The sequence below is a fragment of the Lithobates pipiens genome, unplaced genomic scaffold (assembly GCF_037356315.1).
Source record: "Lithobates pipiens isolate NorthernLeopardFrog02 unplaced genomic scaffold, aLitPip1_a1.2 Scaffold_18, whole genome shotgun sequence".
NCBI lineage: Eukaryota > Metazoa > Chordata > Amphibia > Anura > Ranidae > Lithobates > Lithobates pipiens.
Window position 1 is genome coordinate 509609125 of NW_027507758.1, and position 18841 is coordinate 509627965.

The 18841-nt window shown below is 42.8% G+C and overlaps 1 protein-coding gene across 1 annotated transcript in view; it reads right to left on the reverse strand.

Moving 5' to 3' along the window:
* PXDN (peroxidasin) overlaps window positions 1-18006 on the reverse strand; it is a 236317-nt gene extending 218311 nt beyond the window's left edge. The window contains exon 1 of the mRNA XM_077488703.1: window positions 17689-18006. Within this exon, the coding sequence (XP_077344829.1) occupies window positions 17689-17873 (185 nt within the window). The 5' untranslated portion in view covers window positions 17874-18006. The remainder of the gene's footprint in view (window positions 1-17688) is intronic.
* Between the last annotated feature and the right edge of the window lie 835 nt (window positions 18007-18841).

Sequence of the window (18841 nt, forward strand, 5' to 3'; positions counted from 1 at the left end):
TCGGATTTTGTCCGTCGGATCTTGTCCGAAACTGTTGCATACACACGGTCGGACAAAGTTGGCGAAAAATCCGATCTTTCAGAACGTGATGACGTAATTTCGTTACGATGGGACTACATTCAGGCTAGTAGCCAATAGCTTTGATGTAGGAATTAAATCTGAGCATGCGTGGCACTTTGTCCGATCAAAATTCTCTACACATGATCGGAGTATGTCCGATCGGCCCAGTTGGTCGGGAAATATTTCCAACATGTTGGAAAATTGGGTCCGACGGAATCAGTCCGATGCATACCACACACAGTCGAATTATCTGACAAAACGGTCCGATAGGACACATTCAGACGGATTCTCCAACCGTGTGTACAAGGGCTAAGAGGATTAGCAAGAATTTACCAGATTATAGACACAAAAGCCTGGAGGGCTCACCTTTCACAGGGCTGACCAATATTACAGATATACCAGTGAACCCAGGTTTAAGAACCTCTTAACACAGTGATATAAAAAGAAAGGCAGGAGACCAAAACTGGAGAAAGGTCTATGTCATAATCGGAACATAAGGTCATACCCTGAATAAACCTGAGGGAACTTCAAAAAAGTTACACAGGTCTGATTCAACAAGGAAATATATTTTCTAATAACAAAAGCAGAACTAAAGTCTCAAATAAGAAAAATAAAAATAAAAATAAAAAAGCGAGCGGGCAAGCTCTTATTGCAGAAGAGATATGCAATAGCCGTGTTGTCCATGAAAAATGGCCAAAGACTGGCACTTGAAAGAAGCTGGGGAGAAGATGCCAACAAGGACCTTGCATGCGTTGGACTGTTTAAACAGAAGTATTGCAGGATTTAGATCTGCTTTAAGACCAAACCACCATGAGGTCTAAAGTAGAATTCAAGGCAAAATCTAATTAGCCTTAAAAATGCTCTCTCCCACCTCCTAACATCTATTCAACAAAGATCTGCATACTTACCCATTTTTAGGCCGCTCCAATCTGGCCATGTGATCGCCATGTTAGCCAGCGCTAGCTGCACGGAATCAGAGAAAGTAATGCCTGGGAGCAGGGACATCTTCCATCCATTGTCAACGCTTCCTCCTTTCCCCTGAAGGCTGACACAGGGGAACCACATCAAGTGACCGGAGCAGAACAGCATGAAAATAGCTAAGTATATAGATCTTTCTTCACAGGTTAGTCAACATAGGTGTTAAGAGGGGAGAGGGAACATTTTTAGGAGTAGTTAGGATTTGCCTGGAATTCTACTTTAAAGGACAAAAGAACCTATAGTTTGTGCAGCTCAATGTAAAGTTAAAGCGGGAGTTTCTACACCTGTAAGGGAAAAGGCATAATAAGGTAGTATGCACCACATACTAGCTCATTATGAAAAACGTACCTTAGAACGAGGCGCCGGCATCTCTCTCGGTCCACGCCGATGGAGCCGATATGTCCCCTCTGCGTGTTTTCCAGGTATCGCTGCCCCAGCGCTGTGAGTGGCAGGAGCCGTGATGTCATCACTCCTGCACATGCACACAGGAGTTTTCTTTCCGGCAGGGTCTAGCGCCTGCCGGACTTTCAGCCGAGAATCCCCGTAGCGCATACGCCGCTGAAGTCAGCGGCTCATTGCAAGGGGAATATCTCCTAAAACATACAGGTTTAGGAGATATTCTACTTACAGGTAAGCCTTATTATAGGCTCACCTGTAGGCAAAAGTTACAAATATGACTATACAACCGCTTTAAAGAGGAAGTAAACCCTGATGGGTTTACTTCCTCTTTCATTCCCTGCAAAGGCAAAGCATAATGGACTACTATGCATCGCATAGTAGCCCATTATGTGTCACTTACCTGACACAGGAGCCAGCGATGTCACCGCTGTCCCCTGTAGTCCGGGGCGCATCCATCTTTTCGGTGGGGTCTCGCAGCTCCGCCGCTGTCATTCGGCGGAGCCGCGATGACGTCACTCCCGCGCATGCGCACGGGAGCCGACACGCGCGGCAGCTCCGTTGTTGGAAATGCTGCGCTCAGTGTGCCTGCGCGCCGCTGTCTACGGCGCATGCACCATAGACAGCGGTGCCTGTCCTTGAGCAAATATCTCCTAAACCGTGTAGGTTTAGGAGATATTTCTTGGACCTACAGGTAAGCCTTAATCTAGGCTTACCTGTAGGTCCAAGTGGTTTGTAAGGGTTTACAACCACTTACAGAAATTTAGTTGAGAAATCTATTTGGTTTAGTTATCACATGTGCATATTCTACATGACACATATGTATCTACATTTCTTGAATATACAGTATATGAAAAGCTGCGTTAGAGATACCGTACTCATCCATACCCCATACAGTAAATTAGCACATAGAAAAGAAGGGTCTGTCTGCTGCAGAAATGTTAATTTTAACAATGAATGGATAAAAAACAGACAAAAACGGAACGTCTGTGTGAAAGGGGCCCAATACCTTCCATATGTGTGTACATGTGTATAAACACACATACAATTTTCTTTATCCTCTCCTAGCTGCCAGTGTTGCACTTTACACAGATATGGTGTGTATATGTGTAAATGACTGCACTCAAAACGTAAAAGACTTTTTTTTATGGCTCTGAATGCATCACAGATCTTTATGCATCTTAGACACATTAGACAAAGACAACAATGTACCTGTGCTCGTATCCACAAAAAAAAAAGTTACATGGCTACAAAACAGGGCATTTATTTTGCCCATGTGCATGAGGTCCAAGTTAGCAACTTGTGCCATTTTTATTAACTAGCTTCTTCATCGCACAAACACGTGACGTAGTGTAAGCACAGGACAATACAGAAACGTCATGAACCTTTGCAGCAACATAGACTAGACCAGTGATGGTGAACCTTGGCACCCCAGATGTTTTAAAATGACATTTCCCATGATGCTCATGTATTCTGCAGTGTAGTTGAGCATCATGGGAAATGTAGTTGCAAAACATCAGGGGTGCCAAGGTTCGCCACCACTGAACTTGACTATCACACCTATGTAGGAAGCCATGTAAAAAAACGTATTGGATAAAACACACAACTAGGGCATAGACACATTTGCTATGTACAGGATTAAGGCTGCATTCGCTGGTGTTTAATCACGCTGCCAATCCCAGTAGAAAAAACAAAAAACAAATGACTCCTGTGGCTGGAATTGACAGCTGTGTGCGAATAGCTGTGGCTGCTGAGCCTATAAAGTACAATAACAGGCTGTCAGCTGCCACAGCTATTCAGGACCTTTTGCATCTGCACACAGCTGTCAATGGATTCTTGACATTGCGATTTGCAGCATGGTTAAACATCTGTACGAATGCAGCCATGTATATCGAGCTTGTATATAAATTTGCTGCATTTATGACAAATTGCCTTTTTTCCCCCCTTCTTTTTCCACTTATGCAAGCTCATTTTTGTTCTGTATACACATGTGTTTATTTATTCTCTTGTATATATGTAAAATATGTTTATTTGAGCTGAATGTTTGCCAGATTTTAATCAACCACCTCCCGCTCAATACATATACAGCTGAATGGAGCCTCCTTGTTATTTCGGGAGAATCTACCCGTACCTCCTCGCATTGTGGGCACTCGTACTACACGCTGAAAAAAGAAAATATAAATTATTTAAAAAAATATTATATTATAATATATATATATATATATATATATATATATATATATATATATATATATATATATATATATATATATATATATATGTGTGTGTGTGTGTGTGTGTGTGTGTGTGTGTGTGTGTGTGTGTGTGTGTGTGTGTGTGTGTGTGTGTGTGTGTGTGTGTGTGTATATATATATACACACACACATACATACATATACACATCTCCACTGTCATTAGAGTAGTGCAGTGTCACTATGGTCACACTGTACTGCTCTGGTTACTGATCAGTGACACTGTATGTCATTGCAGCATACAGTGTCTCTGATCAGGGCCATATAATGTCACCATAGTGACACTTCATTTCTCTGGTGATTTTTTTCTTTTAAATGTAAAAACAAACATAAATTGTAAAAAATTATTTAAAACACTTGCAATGCGTTAAACAATTTTACCCCAAAGTGCTGCATTACTGCACAGCAACTTCATGTATTGTGCGTGGTTGTGATGCGGTTACAGTGAAGCCCCATTCACTTGAAAGGGTTGCGTTCAACGGATGGTATTGCCTGCCAAGCGCAACAGGGGCATAATTCTTGCCATGGCATATGTACACCCCCAGGTTGCTACATTTCCAACTAAAGTGGGAAGAGTTGAGGGACGATAAAAAAGCAGCTCAACTGCAGGTTTTTACTGTCCCCTAACCACAAGTGTAAATGAGCCCTTACACACTTCCCACTCCTGTGCAGCTAGTCAGTGTGTCCCTGAACACCGCCACACCAGTCCCAATGTTACCATTAGGCCCGATTCACACAGGACGTATAAATGCGCAAGGGCCATAATTACCCATATTGAGATGTACAGTTCCATTAACGTCTATTGGGACACAGTGGCTGCACAGGCACAGACATGGACACGAACACAGCCCCTGCCTCCAATCTAACATTCATGCAAGGCCCAAACACAGACATATTGGGAGCAGCGGCTGTGTCTGCAGCATCTCAATAAACCTAAATGGGATTTCCTGCATGGGGATGCACAGAACATCTGCACATTCCCTCGTGGGTAAGCACAGCCCTTGCATGGGGTACATATTGATACATGCCCTGTAAATGAGGCCTAATATTACAGCCAGTTTCAGTGTTTCTGACAATGTCACCGGACCAGTGCAGCCAGCAATGTTATCCCTGATCTTTTCCACATCAGTACAGTGTCACCAGAGAGAGTGCAGTCAACAAAAGCTTTTCTGATCATCGCCACACCAGCGCAGTGTTGCCTCTGCCTGCTTATTGACCATGTCGCTACCTACCTCCTGAACTGACCCATCTGCACATCCTGCTGACTACAGTATGTGCCTGCAAGACCACAGCCCCAGAATCCCCTTCAGACAATGGCACTCTTTTGTAATTCCTTTCTTCAGTCTCCTATATTTCCTGGGGGTAGCCACTTACCAGTAGGCCAGGCTAGTTTGGCTTATAGGAACGGAGACTGCCATCTGTGACGCTACACTGAGCTATATTCCCTGACCACTCAGAGAGGTGACCCTTAGGCCTCATGCACACTGGACGTTATAAAAACGTCATGACTGCTGAGGAGCATAGGCCTAAAACCATATTAACCATAGGCCTAAAACCATACTAATCATAGGCCTAAAACCATACTAAATCATAACTACCAAAAACCTTGCCCAATAAACTACACTCAGACAGAGGGAAAGGCAACTGCTTTATTTAAATTTTCACGTGAACAACTTTCCAACGTCACCATAAGTTCCGGACAGACTGGTCGCACTTCCACATCAGGAGGAGTAGGAGTGTGTGTTTTGAGGTGAAAATCTATGTATGTCTATGCTGCGTGTGAAAAATCTCTTTACAAAACTGACAACTTTCTTTCCACAATTTCTAAAAACTTGTGGAAAAAAAAAAAAAACAATCAAGTCTTCAAAAGACATTTGAAAATCCTGCCTTTCGGGGCAGCACGTGTAAACTCTTACTGGAATGGTCCCACATACAATGGAATGGTCCTACAAAATGAGTCAATGCAATATAAACATTTTAAATATATACTTCTCAATGGGGGTCCCATTTATGTCCTGGTTTGTGCTTGTTTGGATTTGCCGAGGTCTGGGTCCTTAGAACAGAAGAAATCCCCTGATTGTTCGTCAAAAGAAAAAGATGAAATGAAAGGAACATAAAAGGGCCTCGTCTTGTAATGATACGCTGAGATGACTCAAGTCAATAGAAGGATAAATAGAGTGAGCAGGCTGAAACACACCCCAATTGTACGCTATGCTCTCTCAGATAAAGATCATAGATTCTGCAACTTTCAGACATTAAAAGAGACAATAAAGATTTAGAATAGGCTGGAGGTCATTCATTAGACATCAAAAGGTGTCTAATGACTTATTTGGCAAGTTCCTGTTACTAAACCTCTAATGTGATATACATGAAAAGTAACCTACATTGGCGATCCCCCTGGAGCACTAACACCCCTGCCACCTATGTTGGTGCTATATGTCTGAGACATGACGTACTACCTTCACAGCTACGTGTCACAATCTTGGGGTCTGCTTCTCCGAGATTGCTACTCTTTGGAACAATTACTACAGTCCACAGTTATAATCAGCATGGCTTCATCATGGGAATCTTCAGGCTGGCATTATTGTGTATGTCAACTTCATGGCAGAGACAAAACCTTTTAACCAATAGGTTTGCTTCTAAGGGCCATTCACACCTAATACCTGTTTCACACTGAGGCAGTTTTCAGGCATCTTAGCTCTAGAAACCTGCCTCCCATTCATTGCAATGGGTGCTTTCATACCCGGGCGGTGCGCTTGCGGAACGTTAGAAAAAGACCTGTAAGCAGCATCTTTGGTTTGTATACAGCGTTCCCAAAATGCCCCTACCCATTACAATGAATGGGCCGCGCTAGCGGCCGAAAAGCACCGCTAAAACGATCAATGCATTACTGCGAACGCACAGGCCGGTCTCAGTGTGAAAGAGGTCTAAACGCATTCTGATGCATGACAAAGCTCAACTAGAAGAATCCCATTGTTTTCAATTGTCCTTTTTCACATTTTAGCATTACGTCGCTTGTAGCTTGATGTTCGTCTCTTGTAAAAGTACATGACCTTATTTTCCAGGCAAAAATTTGCATTTTGGCTCTACAGACTTTACTGGGAGAGCGTAAAAAAAAAAAAAAAAAAAAATTAAAAAATTAAAATTAAAAAGTCTATGAGGCTCATTTATGAACTACAGTGCTCCTAAAAAAATAAAATAAAAAAAAAGGCACAAAAGGGGCTTTAACATTGCTTGAAAACGGTACAGGGCCTAATGGAGAGGTCATGGTTGCAGACAATGCGATTTCTGAGCCAGGAAAGAAATTTGCACAATTCTCCCATTAACACAGACAGTGCTGACAGTTGAATCTCCCTTGCCGTCTGCAGGGAGAAGACGGTGATTATGGCAACTGAATTTGGCAGGCAGGTTGTGTGTTCAATGCACTGGCACAGGACATGGAAGCTAGTGGAGATTAGTTGAATAGCGATGTCTACTTCAGTGCAGCTTCTAGAGGGACCCCACAGGTAGGGTATTTGTAAGGCGGACCAATGTAACTATGTAAAACTATCCATAACAGAAATTCACTTTCTAGAAGGTTTACCCCCCTCCTATGTGGTGTGGATAGGTCCTTGTTTTCTCGGAGTGTGGCTGCGTTCTTGCACGGTGTACATACATTATGTCGAAATGCTGTCATAGGGGGGTAATGGAATGAACATTCCCTGGTAAGCACGGCTGGCAGCCAGCATTTCCAGTGTTCAGGACGGCTCCTGGCATTGTTTAATTAACTGCAAATAGTTGCAGGCCATTTCCTTCCATTTTGTTATGGAAGAAGAATAGGCATTGGCCTCAGGATATGAAACAATAACAGTTGTGTTTAGCCTCAGAGCTGGAAAATAGGATAGATTTTCATGGATGAGGAACATGCTAGACGTGTTATCTTAAAAATGGTTCTGGAAAGTTGGATTGTTACTTCATTGCTTGTTCAGATACAGGGTTAAGCTGTACAGGAACATTGCTGTACTGATTCACCACAGGGGCCATGTTTGTCTTGTGTGAAGCACTGCTGAAAATGATAGGACTACAGGGATTGTCCTATGAAAGGAAACTCCTAGAAAAAACATCAAAATCACAGACATGGCTATAAAAAATGAAAAATGTATTTAACATATCTGCATTTTGCTATGGAGTGTGTGTTCTGGAATATGGCATTTTGGACCTGTATCATGGTAGAGTAAACAGAATTTTGGGCATGTTTTTAGGCAACAAGCTAACCTTTCGGCTGGGTTCACACTACTGCTAACTGACTGCAGCTTTCCCCACATCCAATTCACATTGATTGCGACTGGCTCTCTATGGAGCTGGTTCACACATCTCTGCAGTGGTTCCTGTGCGTCTTTTGGTCCATTTCAGGTCTAAATTCGGCCAAAAATTTGGGCTGAAATCGGACCTGAACCAGTGAATGGAGACGCACCGGACCCCTGCTGTGAGCCACTTTAGAGGGAACCCAGCCTTACACATAATGGATGTCGCCGTCTCCTTACTGGAAATCCTGTAGTGAGATTCTAATGCTTTTAGGGTAATTTTTATCATTTGCAAAAGGTCTCTGCTTCACTCTGTAGCAGAACTCCCAGGGCTGGTTGGATTCCATACATCGGGGTATGTAAGAAGTATGTGCCTCCCACTGGCACCTGTGGTTTCTCTTGGAGACCCCTACATCACAATTGTGTCCTGCAGTGACCACAGGTCAGCAGGAGGAACCGCAGTGGCCAGCAAGGGGTAAACCATATTTGATGACTGGATCAGTGCCAGGAGCTCTGCTACAGAGTGAAGTTTTAGCAAACAGGCTGATGGACAGGTATGTATAAAGCCCAATTCTGTTTTGACAACTCTAAAAATTGTGGTTCTTCCCCAAGACCCTATTAGATTTCCTGCAGATTATTGTCTTCAGATTTATAAAAACCATGTAGTGCAAGGGCCTGCCTTATTGCATACAAATTTAAACTCTTAAGGTTTGACCTCATATTATATGGTTTTGGTAAATCTGAAGACAAAAATCTGCAGAAAATGTAATAGTGTGTATGGAGCCTTACTCTCAGTCCTGGCGACAGTGGTAAATACTATCCATAGAGAAGGCAAATGATCTTGGTAGGTACAGGGACTGCATTTAAACCCTTACTGGGGTAGAACCAGAGAGGCTGAGCAAGAAAATTTCAGAACCTTCAATGTTTGTGGCAGGCAGAATCGTCTAATGCTGTCTTTTAGACCCAGCAACTACTTGATTTTGAATAGGGGTCCTTGTGAGTTCCTGATGGTTCTTGGACGTACTCAGACTGAAGTGTCATCCACTCATTTGTAATCTGTTATGTCTAAGTCAGTGGTTCCCAACATCAGTCCCCGAGTACCCCCAACAAGTCAACAGTGCCAACTGTGTAATACATTCCTTCTGTGTATGCTTTATTGCAGACGCCTTTTCTTTTTCTTTCACTGAATATGTACAACATAGGTGCATGACCTTGTCAGCACTCATGTTATTTTATGCTCATTTTAATACTCATAAATAAAAAAATAACTGATATGGATTGAAAAAACTGACAGGGGTCCTAAGACACCCCCACTCTTTCCAAAAGAAAAAAAAAAAATGGTGAAGTAAGGTGCACTCTGCTAGCTCTTATCTTGAGTGCCACAGGCCTCGTGTATGCTGCCTATCTACACATCTGGGCCCAGAAAGTATCTGCCCACGACAATCACATTCCTAGTTTCATATATCAGAATGAAATGGAAAACACCAGCTGTGTGAAATCTAGATGTTAAACCAGGGGCCTTCAGATTTTCAAAACAAACCAGTTACTGGTCCTTCAGACAGCACCCCGTAGCTGTAATCAGTGGAAGGAATAGCAGCCCAACCCGTTGCGGTCAGTGGAAGGAATAGTGCCCAACCCATTGCGGTCAGTGGAAGGAATAGTGCCCAACCCGTTGCGGTCAGTGGAAGGAATAGTGCCCAACCCGTTGCGGTCAGTGGAAGGAATAGTGCCCAACCCGTTTCGGTCAGTGGAAGGAATAGTGCCCAACCCGTTGCGGTCAGTGGAAGGAATAGTGCCCAACCCGTTGCGGTCAGTGGAAGGAATAGTGCCCAACCCGTTGCGGTCAGTGGAAGGAATAGTGCCCAACCCGTTGCGGTCAGTGGAAGGAATAGTGCCCAACCCGTTGCGGTCAGTGGAAAGATATTTTGTCCAACATGGATACAGATTTGACCATCCGTGGTAATGGACATTAAAGCAGGCGTCCAGATTGGGTAGAGCACAATATAATCAGCAGTACCATGCCCTCATATATGTGCATCATACCACAGCAGGTCTTCCAGCACTGGAGGAGGTAAACACACAACCAAAAGCAGCACCTCTGCGCTAGAATTGCCCCAGAAGTCTATGTGAAGTAATCCCACAGACTTTTCTTCCTGGAGTCACTGATACTGGAAGATCTTTGAGTGAAGTTATGTGTTGCAGTGGCATAGGTAGCGAAAGAAAGGAACCAGTAGGCACCTTTTGGCGCCTTCTATGTAGTGTGACTTTACTCTGCCTGCTCTGGGCAAAGCGAAGGTTTGCTTTAATCTACATTTTCTGTAATGGAATGCATTCATCAATAATACAGCTTGTACATCCCGATGACTGTGCTTAGTAACTCCCGGTTCCACTTCCCCTAATACCAATCATATTCAATCTTCCAAACAGGATATCAATCTGAATGATGGTTGGGACTAACTTCAGGCGTTTTGCTTTTTCCAAGAAATGTTCCGAATGGGAAATAGGAAAATAAGTGCTGCAGAGGGTGTGCTGGGGATTTCCTCTCTGTATCCCTAGTGGGGATCCTCAGATTACCAGATAAAGTGTGGCGTGCACTGCCCGATACAATACAACAGTGTCTGGATTACAAACTAGTAGAACAGTTGTCTGGCATCTTTCTATGGTGGGGAAGCTGAGGTTCTGCATTGTTTTTCAAATATCATTGGCGTTCCACCGATTTGTTTTTGCCTATTGTCTGTAAATGCTGTTTAAGGTGCAGCTATGCTTAAAAGGTAACTTAAAGCTATGCAAGTAGGGCAACAATAAAGAGTATTTAAGTAAAAAAGAGCTGAAACACATCCACCACTGCTTCTCAAACAACCCAAAGCCTTAAAGTAATTGTAAAGTCTTTTTTTCCCCCTCGCTAATAATAACAACTTATAACTTACCTGCTCTGTACAGTGGATTTGCACAGAGCAGCCTGGATCCTCCTCTTCTCAGGTCCCTCTTCTGTGCTCCTGGCCCCCTGTTGAATGTCCCCATAGCAATCAGTTTGCTATGGGGCACCCGAGCCAAGCTGCAGCTCCCTGTATCCATTCAGACACAAAGCTGCGGGTTGGTCCCATCCCTCTCTCCCCTGATTTGCTAACTGACTTTGACTGACAGCAGCGGGAGCAAATGGCACCGTTGCTGTGTCTCAGCCAATCGGAAGGGAGATTTCCGGATGGCCAAGGCACTCGTGGACATCGCTGGACAGAGATGGGGCTCAGGTAAATAATAGGGTGGGCTGCTACACAAAGAAGGTTGTTTATCTTAATGCATAGAATGTATTAAGATAAAAAATAAAAATAAAAAAAACACAACCTTCTGACTTTACAACCCCTTTAAGTCACATGAACTCTACTGAATGTGAACATCAAACAAGTTAACCCTCTTTTTAGGTATGTTATATGAAAAAAAAAAAAAAAAAAAGTCATATAATAATGTAGAAAAATAAATAAATGTAAAACTAAGTTGAATAGTGGTTTAGGTCTGCCTGGGGTTCAGCCCAATTGGGCCAGGATTCCTATGAGGATTATTCAACATTCTCAGAAAATAGTTGTGAAAAGTGATATATCATTTCAATAAAATTAAATATTAAAATCAAATTAAACATAAAAATAAGAAAAACTTAAAAAGGACTTAAATAATAGCATTGATCGCACAAATGCTTTGATAGTACAACTGATACCTTCAAGTTAGCAGACTGTAACCGCTGCCTTTAAAACAGGGTTACATATGTGCGTTGCCAGTTTCTGTGCGATATGCAAAAAGAGTCCAGTGCGATTTCGTTCAGCAGTTTAGGTGTGAAATTTTAAAGTGTACAACATTGGAAATTACACCTGAACCAGACTGAAAATTGTTCCCGACTCTTTGAGAAGGAAAAAATAAAAAATAAATAAATTGCGCTGTCTGGCACGCACATATGTGAACCAGCTCCATAAAAAAATGATTTAGTTCATATGTAATGCGAATTGGATGCACTTCAAAACACAATATAGAATATAATAATAAAATAAATGGAACCACATAAAATGTATTTAGTATTAGATTAGCATATTAGTTAAATAACGTGTCATATGACACTAAAAATAGGTGTCGGTAATTGGTACTTGAAAAAAAAATGATCTGCGCTCCTACCATCTTTAAAAAAAAAAAAAAAAAAAAAAAAAAAAAAAAACACGGTATCGGCGTATCCCTTATAAATAAGCTTACATTTTTTCTGCCAGCTCCCGGCAGAAGATCAGCGTAAGGCTGCATTCACACCTATGCATTTTTAGTGCTTTTTGCAGATTTGCACTACAGTCCATCTAACACAACTTTCAATAGAAAACGTTCTGTAGTGCAAATCTGCAAAAAGCACTAAAAATGTATAGGTGTGAATCCATCCTAAATGGGATTATTTTATCCTGTGTGCAGCCTAAAATTTGAATCCAAAGTCAAACATTTCTAAAACAATACAGAGAAAAAAACAAGAAACATTTGATCTTCTCAGCACAAGTTGTATCAAATAACTCCAGCATTGTAACATATTCATACAATTAGGATACTTTTACAACCCTCTGCTCAGTGACTTATTAAAGAGTTCACCCCACTGAGAAGTACAGAAAGCAACCGAAAAAAGTTAAAAATTAATGAGACCTCTGAAGACTCAGCAAGTTTCACTTACATGGAGCCCCCGGGAGATCCCACTACAGCACAAAAAAATGAGAAAAGTTCTTTGTGTAGCACAATACAGAGCAATAACGGGTCAGTGAAGGATCACATCCAGGGATGAAGGCATAAAACAATCCAGAGGTACAGACTGTACAATGTTAATGCTTTACAGCCACTCATCCCACAAATTCCTGGCATAATCTCATATAACCAAGATAAACGTTATTGATGGCATCTGGAGAAAAGTATCTTATACAAAAGGGTCTTGATGTTCGTGAGTATGAAGAGATCAATTGATTGTAACCCCACAAAACATATGGTACTTCTTTACTCAAGCTAAATTACAATGGTGCCCACTTTCATGCCACTTTTTAAGCACATTGGCCAATGTTGGTTTTGGTTGTTTGCCATGCTTGGCATCTTCAAAGTCTAATTTCAGCCAACAGTTTTTTTTTTTATTTTAGCTCAAGATAGAGGGGGAAAAGCTGCACTTTTTTTTTCTGCTCTCAGTGTCCCCATTTAGGAAATTTCTTCTCAAATCATATTTAAACAGTTATCAGCCAGAGCAAGGACCAAATGATCGCTAAGGCAGCCCATACAATCAGCAAGTTGGGGGGAGAGAAAGAAGAAAGAAAAGGGAGGAGAGAAAGAAGAAAGAAAAGGGAGGAGAGAAAGAAGAAAGAAAAGGGAGGAGAGAAAGAAGAAAGAAAAGGGAGGAGAGAAAGAAAAAGGAGGAGAGAAAGAAAGAAAGAAAGAAAGAAAGAAAGAAAGAAAGAAAGAAAGAAAGAAAGAAAGAAAGAAAGAAAGAAAGAAAGAAAGAAAGAAAAGGAGGAAATAAAGAAAGAGGGACTGGATCCCCCATCCACACATTCAAAATCATCCCCACTGAGTTATTGTATTTTGACAGCAGGGATACTTCCCAACTGTCAGAACACAATGATCATCACTGCAGGCTATAATCAGCAGGACTGATTGAGCAGACATTTTCCAACGGCCTGGTTGTACAAAAGTACAGGCATACCCCACTTTTAAGTACACAGTGGGGTATATTTACTAAAGCTGGAAAGTGCAAAATCAGGCTCCCTTCTGCATAGAAATCAATGAGCTTCTAACCCCAGCTTGTTCAATTAAGCTTTGGCAATACAACCCAGAAGCTCATTGGTTTCTATGCAGAAGTGAGCCTGATTTTATACTTTCCAGCTTTAGTAAATAAACCCCATTGTGTACTTAAAAGTGGGGTATGCCTGTACTTTTGTACAACCAGGCCATTGGAAAATTTCTGCTCAATCAGTCCTGCTGATTATAGCCTGCAGTGATGATGTGGGGTATGCCTGTATCTGCAGAACCGGACAATCCATGTATGGCCAGCTTAATGGTTTTACTGCTTCCAACTTCCTTCCCTTGCCCAGGGAGTAACAAAAAAAAATAAAAAAGGGGGAAGTGGACAGACAGCATTAAAAACCCACCTAAGAGCATACTCCATCAGACCCGCCAGAGTTTCTAACCCTTATCTGCTTTATCCAGATTTAAAAAAGAAAAAAAAAAAAAGCTTTGGCTAGAGATTTTACAAGGTAAGATGAACACGCGGGTTCATTTTGAAACCATAATCAAAGATCAACAGAAAAACAATAAAATGTACAAATGCAATGCAATGCAATAATACAAAAAAAACTGTCAGAGAAAACCAGAGATGCTTCAATATTAAAATGCAAGTTCTATGAAACAACTGTAGCCTTTAATTTCTATTTAAATACTTATTTTAACAATGAAAAGAAGAACCTATAAGCCCCTGCTCAATCAGAGAACAGACCCTTGAAGTGGGCAAGGAGACAGGAGAAGAGATCAGACCCTGGATGTGGGCGAAAAGACAGGAGAAGAGATCAGACCCTGGATGTGGGCGAAAAGACAGGAGAAGAGATCAGACCCTGGATGTGGGCGAAAAGACAGGAGAAGAGATCAGACCCTGGATGTGGGCGAAAAGACGGGAGAAGAGATCAGACCCTGGATGTGGGCGAAAAGACGGGAGAAGAGATCAGACCCTGGATGTGGGCGAAAAGACAGGAGAAGAGATCAGACCCTGGATGTGGGCGAAAAGACAGGTGAAGAGATTAGACCCTGGATGTGGGCAAGAAGTCAGGTGAAGGGCTAGGACCCTGGAAGGGGGCAGAAAGCCAGGAGAAGAGATCAGGCCCTGAAGAAGAGCAAGAAGCCAGGAGAAGAGCTCAGGCCCTGAAGAAAAGCAAGAAGCCAGGAGAAGAGCTCAGGCCCTGAAGAAAAGCAAGAAGCCAGGAGAAGAGATCAGGCCCTGAAGAAAAGCAAGAAGCCAGGAAAAGAGATCAGGCCCTGAAGAAAAGCAAGAAGCCAGGAGAAGAGGAGATAAGGCCCTGAAGAAGAGCAAGAAAGGAGAAGAGTTCAGACCTTAAGGCCCCTTTCACACTGTGACTTGGGACTGCAAAGTCGACAAGTTGTACCCTATGGTTTCCAATGGATTTATATCTGTGCGACTTCAAAGTAGTCCCTGCACTACTTTGGTCCAACTTTGATGCGACTTGTAGTCCATAGACCTCAAGTCTATACACAGGCATTGCTTCAAGCCACTTCAAAGTCACTGCAAAATCGTGCAACTTTCAGGTCGCACAAGTGTGAAAGGGGCCTAAAGAAGAGTAAGAAGCTAGAAGAGATCAGACCCTCAAGAAGAGCAAAAGGATTGGGGGCAATAAGTCAAAATAGATCAGATTCTGGATGAGGACAAGAAGCTGGGATTAGAGATCTGACCCTAGACTGGGGTCAGGAGAAGGGAATAAAAAGATAGGAGACAAGTTTAGACTCTGGATGAGGGCAAGAAGCTGGAATTTGAGATCAGACCCTGGACTAAAGGCAAGAAATCAGAAAAAAAGAGAGGATTAGCCCTGATTGTGTAAGCAAGAAGGGAATAAACCCTGGATGAGGACAAAATGTCATGAGAAAAGCTTAGAGAAGAGATAGGCCCCTGGGAGAAGATAAGAAGTTAGGAGATCAGACCCTGAATGAGGACAAGTTAGGAGAAGAGATCGGCCCCTGGAAGAGGATACGAAGTTAGAAGATTAGTCCCCAGAGAACAAGAAGTTAGAAGAGATCTGCCCCTGGATGAGGACATGAAGTTGGATGAGGATACAAAGTTAGATTAGCCCTAAGAGGACAAGAAGTTAGGAAATCTGACCCTGCATGAGTACAAGAAGTTAGGAGAAGGAGATCCGCCCCTGGATGAGGATATGATGAGGATAGGAAGTTAAACGATTAGCCCCCAGAGGACAAGAAGTTAGGGAATCAGACGCTGAATGAGAACAAGAAGTTAATAAAAGAGATCAGCCCCTGGATGAGGACATGAAGTTGGATGAGGATACGATACGAAGTTAGAATATTAGCCCTAAGACCCCTTTCACACTGGGGCGTTTTTCAGGCGTTTTTCAAGCGCTTTAGCGTTAAAAAAAGCGCATGTAAAGCGCTTGAAAGAAGCCTCATCTGCAGTCCCAATGTGAAAACCCAAGTGCTTTAAGAGCCCTTTCACAATGTCAGCGCCCGGAAAACGCTCGTAAAGCGCCGCTTAAACTAGCAGAGCTTTACCAGCGTTTTTCGAGCGTTATTGGGGCGCTTTTAACCCCTGCTAGTGGCCAAATAAAGGGTTAAAAGCGCCCACAAAACGCTGCTGCCAATAGCGTTTTTCAGTCATTTTTCAGGCGTTTTACAGGTGCTTCCCACTGATTTCAATAGGAAGGGGCGCTTTAGGAGCGTTGTATTCACCGCTCCAAAAGCGCTGCAAAGAAGCTGCTTGCAGGACTTTTTTTTAAGCTCTGCCAGCGCAGCGCCTCGGTGTGAAAGCACTCGGGCTTTTACATTGGGATTGCAGTTGCAGCTTCTTTCAGGCGCTTTTTTTAACGCTAAAGCGCATTAAAAACGCCTGAAAAACGCCCCAGTGTGAAAGGGGTCTAAGAGAAGAGGTCCTGAGCTCAGCCCCTGGATGAGGATATGAAGTTAGAAGATTGGCCCCCAGAGGACAAGAAGGAGATCAGACGCTGAATGAGAACTAGATGTTAGGAGAAGAGATCAGCCCCCGGATGAGGATATGAAGTTGAATAAGGATATGAAGTTAGGAGATCAGCCCCAGGATGAGGACAAGAAGTTAGGAGAAGAGATCAGACCCTAGCCAAGGATAAGAAGTTAGGAGAAGAGATCAGACCCTAGCCAAGGATAAGAAGTTAGGAGAAGAGATCAGACCCTAGCCAAGGATAAGAAGTTAGGAGATAAGGCCCTGGATGAGGATAAGAAGTCAAGAGAAGAGATTAGATCCTAAATGAGGACAAGACATTAGAAGAGATCAGACCCTAGAAAGTTAGGTGATCAGCCCCTGGCTAGACTGGCTCAGATTAAGTCTTTAGTGTTAACCATCCCCCAATACCTGTCCCATCTCCCTCTCTGCTCAGTGAGTGACATTCAGTTCACGAATGAAGGATGCAAGGATTGAAGGATGCAAGGATTGAAGGATGCAAGGATTGAAGGATGCAAGGATTGAAGGATGCAAGGAAGGACGGTAGGCAACGAAGGACTGAGGGAATGAAGGACTGAAGGATGGTAGGAATGAAGGATGAAATGAATGAAGGAATGAGGGATGAAAGGAATGAAGGATGAAAGGAATGAAGGATGGTAGGAATGAAGGATGGTAGGAATGAAGGATGGTAGGAATGAAGGATGAAATGAATGAAGGAATGAGGGATGAAAGGAATGAAGGATGGTAGGAATGAAGGATGAAATGAATGAAGGAATGAGGGATGGTAGGAATGAAGGATTGAATGAAGGAATGAGGGATGGAAGGAAGGATTTAATGAAGGAATGAGGGATGGAAGGAATGAAATATGGAATGAATGAATGAGGGATGGAAGGGATGAAGTATGGTAGGAATGAAGGATGAAATGAATGAAGGAATGAGGGATGGAAGGAATGAAGGATGGTAGGAATGGAAGGAATAAAGGATGGAAGGAATGAAGTTCAGGGACGAAGGGTGCACTTACAGGATGGTGGTCTGCGGGGAGACGGAGGGAATGCTCTCCAGCATCAGATGCATGCAGCGCACCGTGCTCCGGAAACACAGGCAGCGGCTGGGACAGGAGCTGCTCTCCCGGGGAAGTCCGAGCAATAGCCCCGCTGTAAGGACAAGCCACACACAGGAGGGAGCTCCGGCTCTGTACGGATCCATGATGATAAGGGGACACACGGAGGGGAAGAGGACATATATACAGGAGAAGGGGACACAGGATCCAGGGAGGCAGCTGCCGCACAACCTCCCCTCACCCACACAGGCTCCGGTCTGCACACATTCCTCCGCTCTCTTCTCTTCGGAGCTCTCCAAAGGATGTGACGCTTTGTGCTCTATAGGCACGGCCTCATGCGCCATCTAGTGGCCGTGCGAGGTATGAGCGCTATACTGTAGCACAGGCACTGCAGAGAGCTGGCAGCAGTGGCAGTTGGCACTGACCATTACCATATAGGATTTCAGTCTTCACATAGCTTTGTCTGAGTGCATTTCACCATGTCCTGGCTGGGACCCATTATCCTCATAAGAGCTACATTTCCATAGACTGGTATGTAATCAGCAGGAAAGTGCCACTGAATTATTATTATTATTATTATTATAATGCAATAGCAAAGCGATACAGATAGTCTTGGAAAGAGCAAGATAACACATGGGGGGGGGGGGTATTTATCAAAAACGTGCATAGCTGTTCCTCCATTGAAACTGCTTGCCAATTAAAAAAAGCAAACGTTTATTATATTGCGGCATACCGATTTCAAGATGTGGTGGCTGCATTTGTTTTCTTTTGTAAACTTTCTTACCCTTATTTTCACCAGATGATCCTACCAGTAAGTCTGTTGTTGTTTTTTTTTCAGAAGAACAAGCTCTCCTGCAGATGTAGCAGTTACAGGGTTGAGACAAAACATTTACAGCAGACAGGGGTGCTTACAATGATCAGCTGTTAGTTATTTCTGTAAACATTTGCTGAAACGGATCATAAAGTGTGAGCTGGAGTTTGGCTTCAATTTGATTCATTTATTTAAATCTGTTTTACAATGAATTTGATTGAATTTTCATTAAAGAGTAGAAAAAAAAGGAAAATGTTTTGAATTATTAGAATGACACAGAGCACAATACAGCACATAATTTAT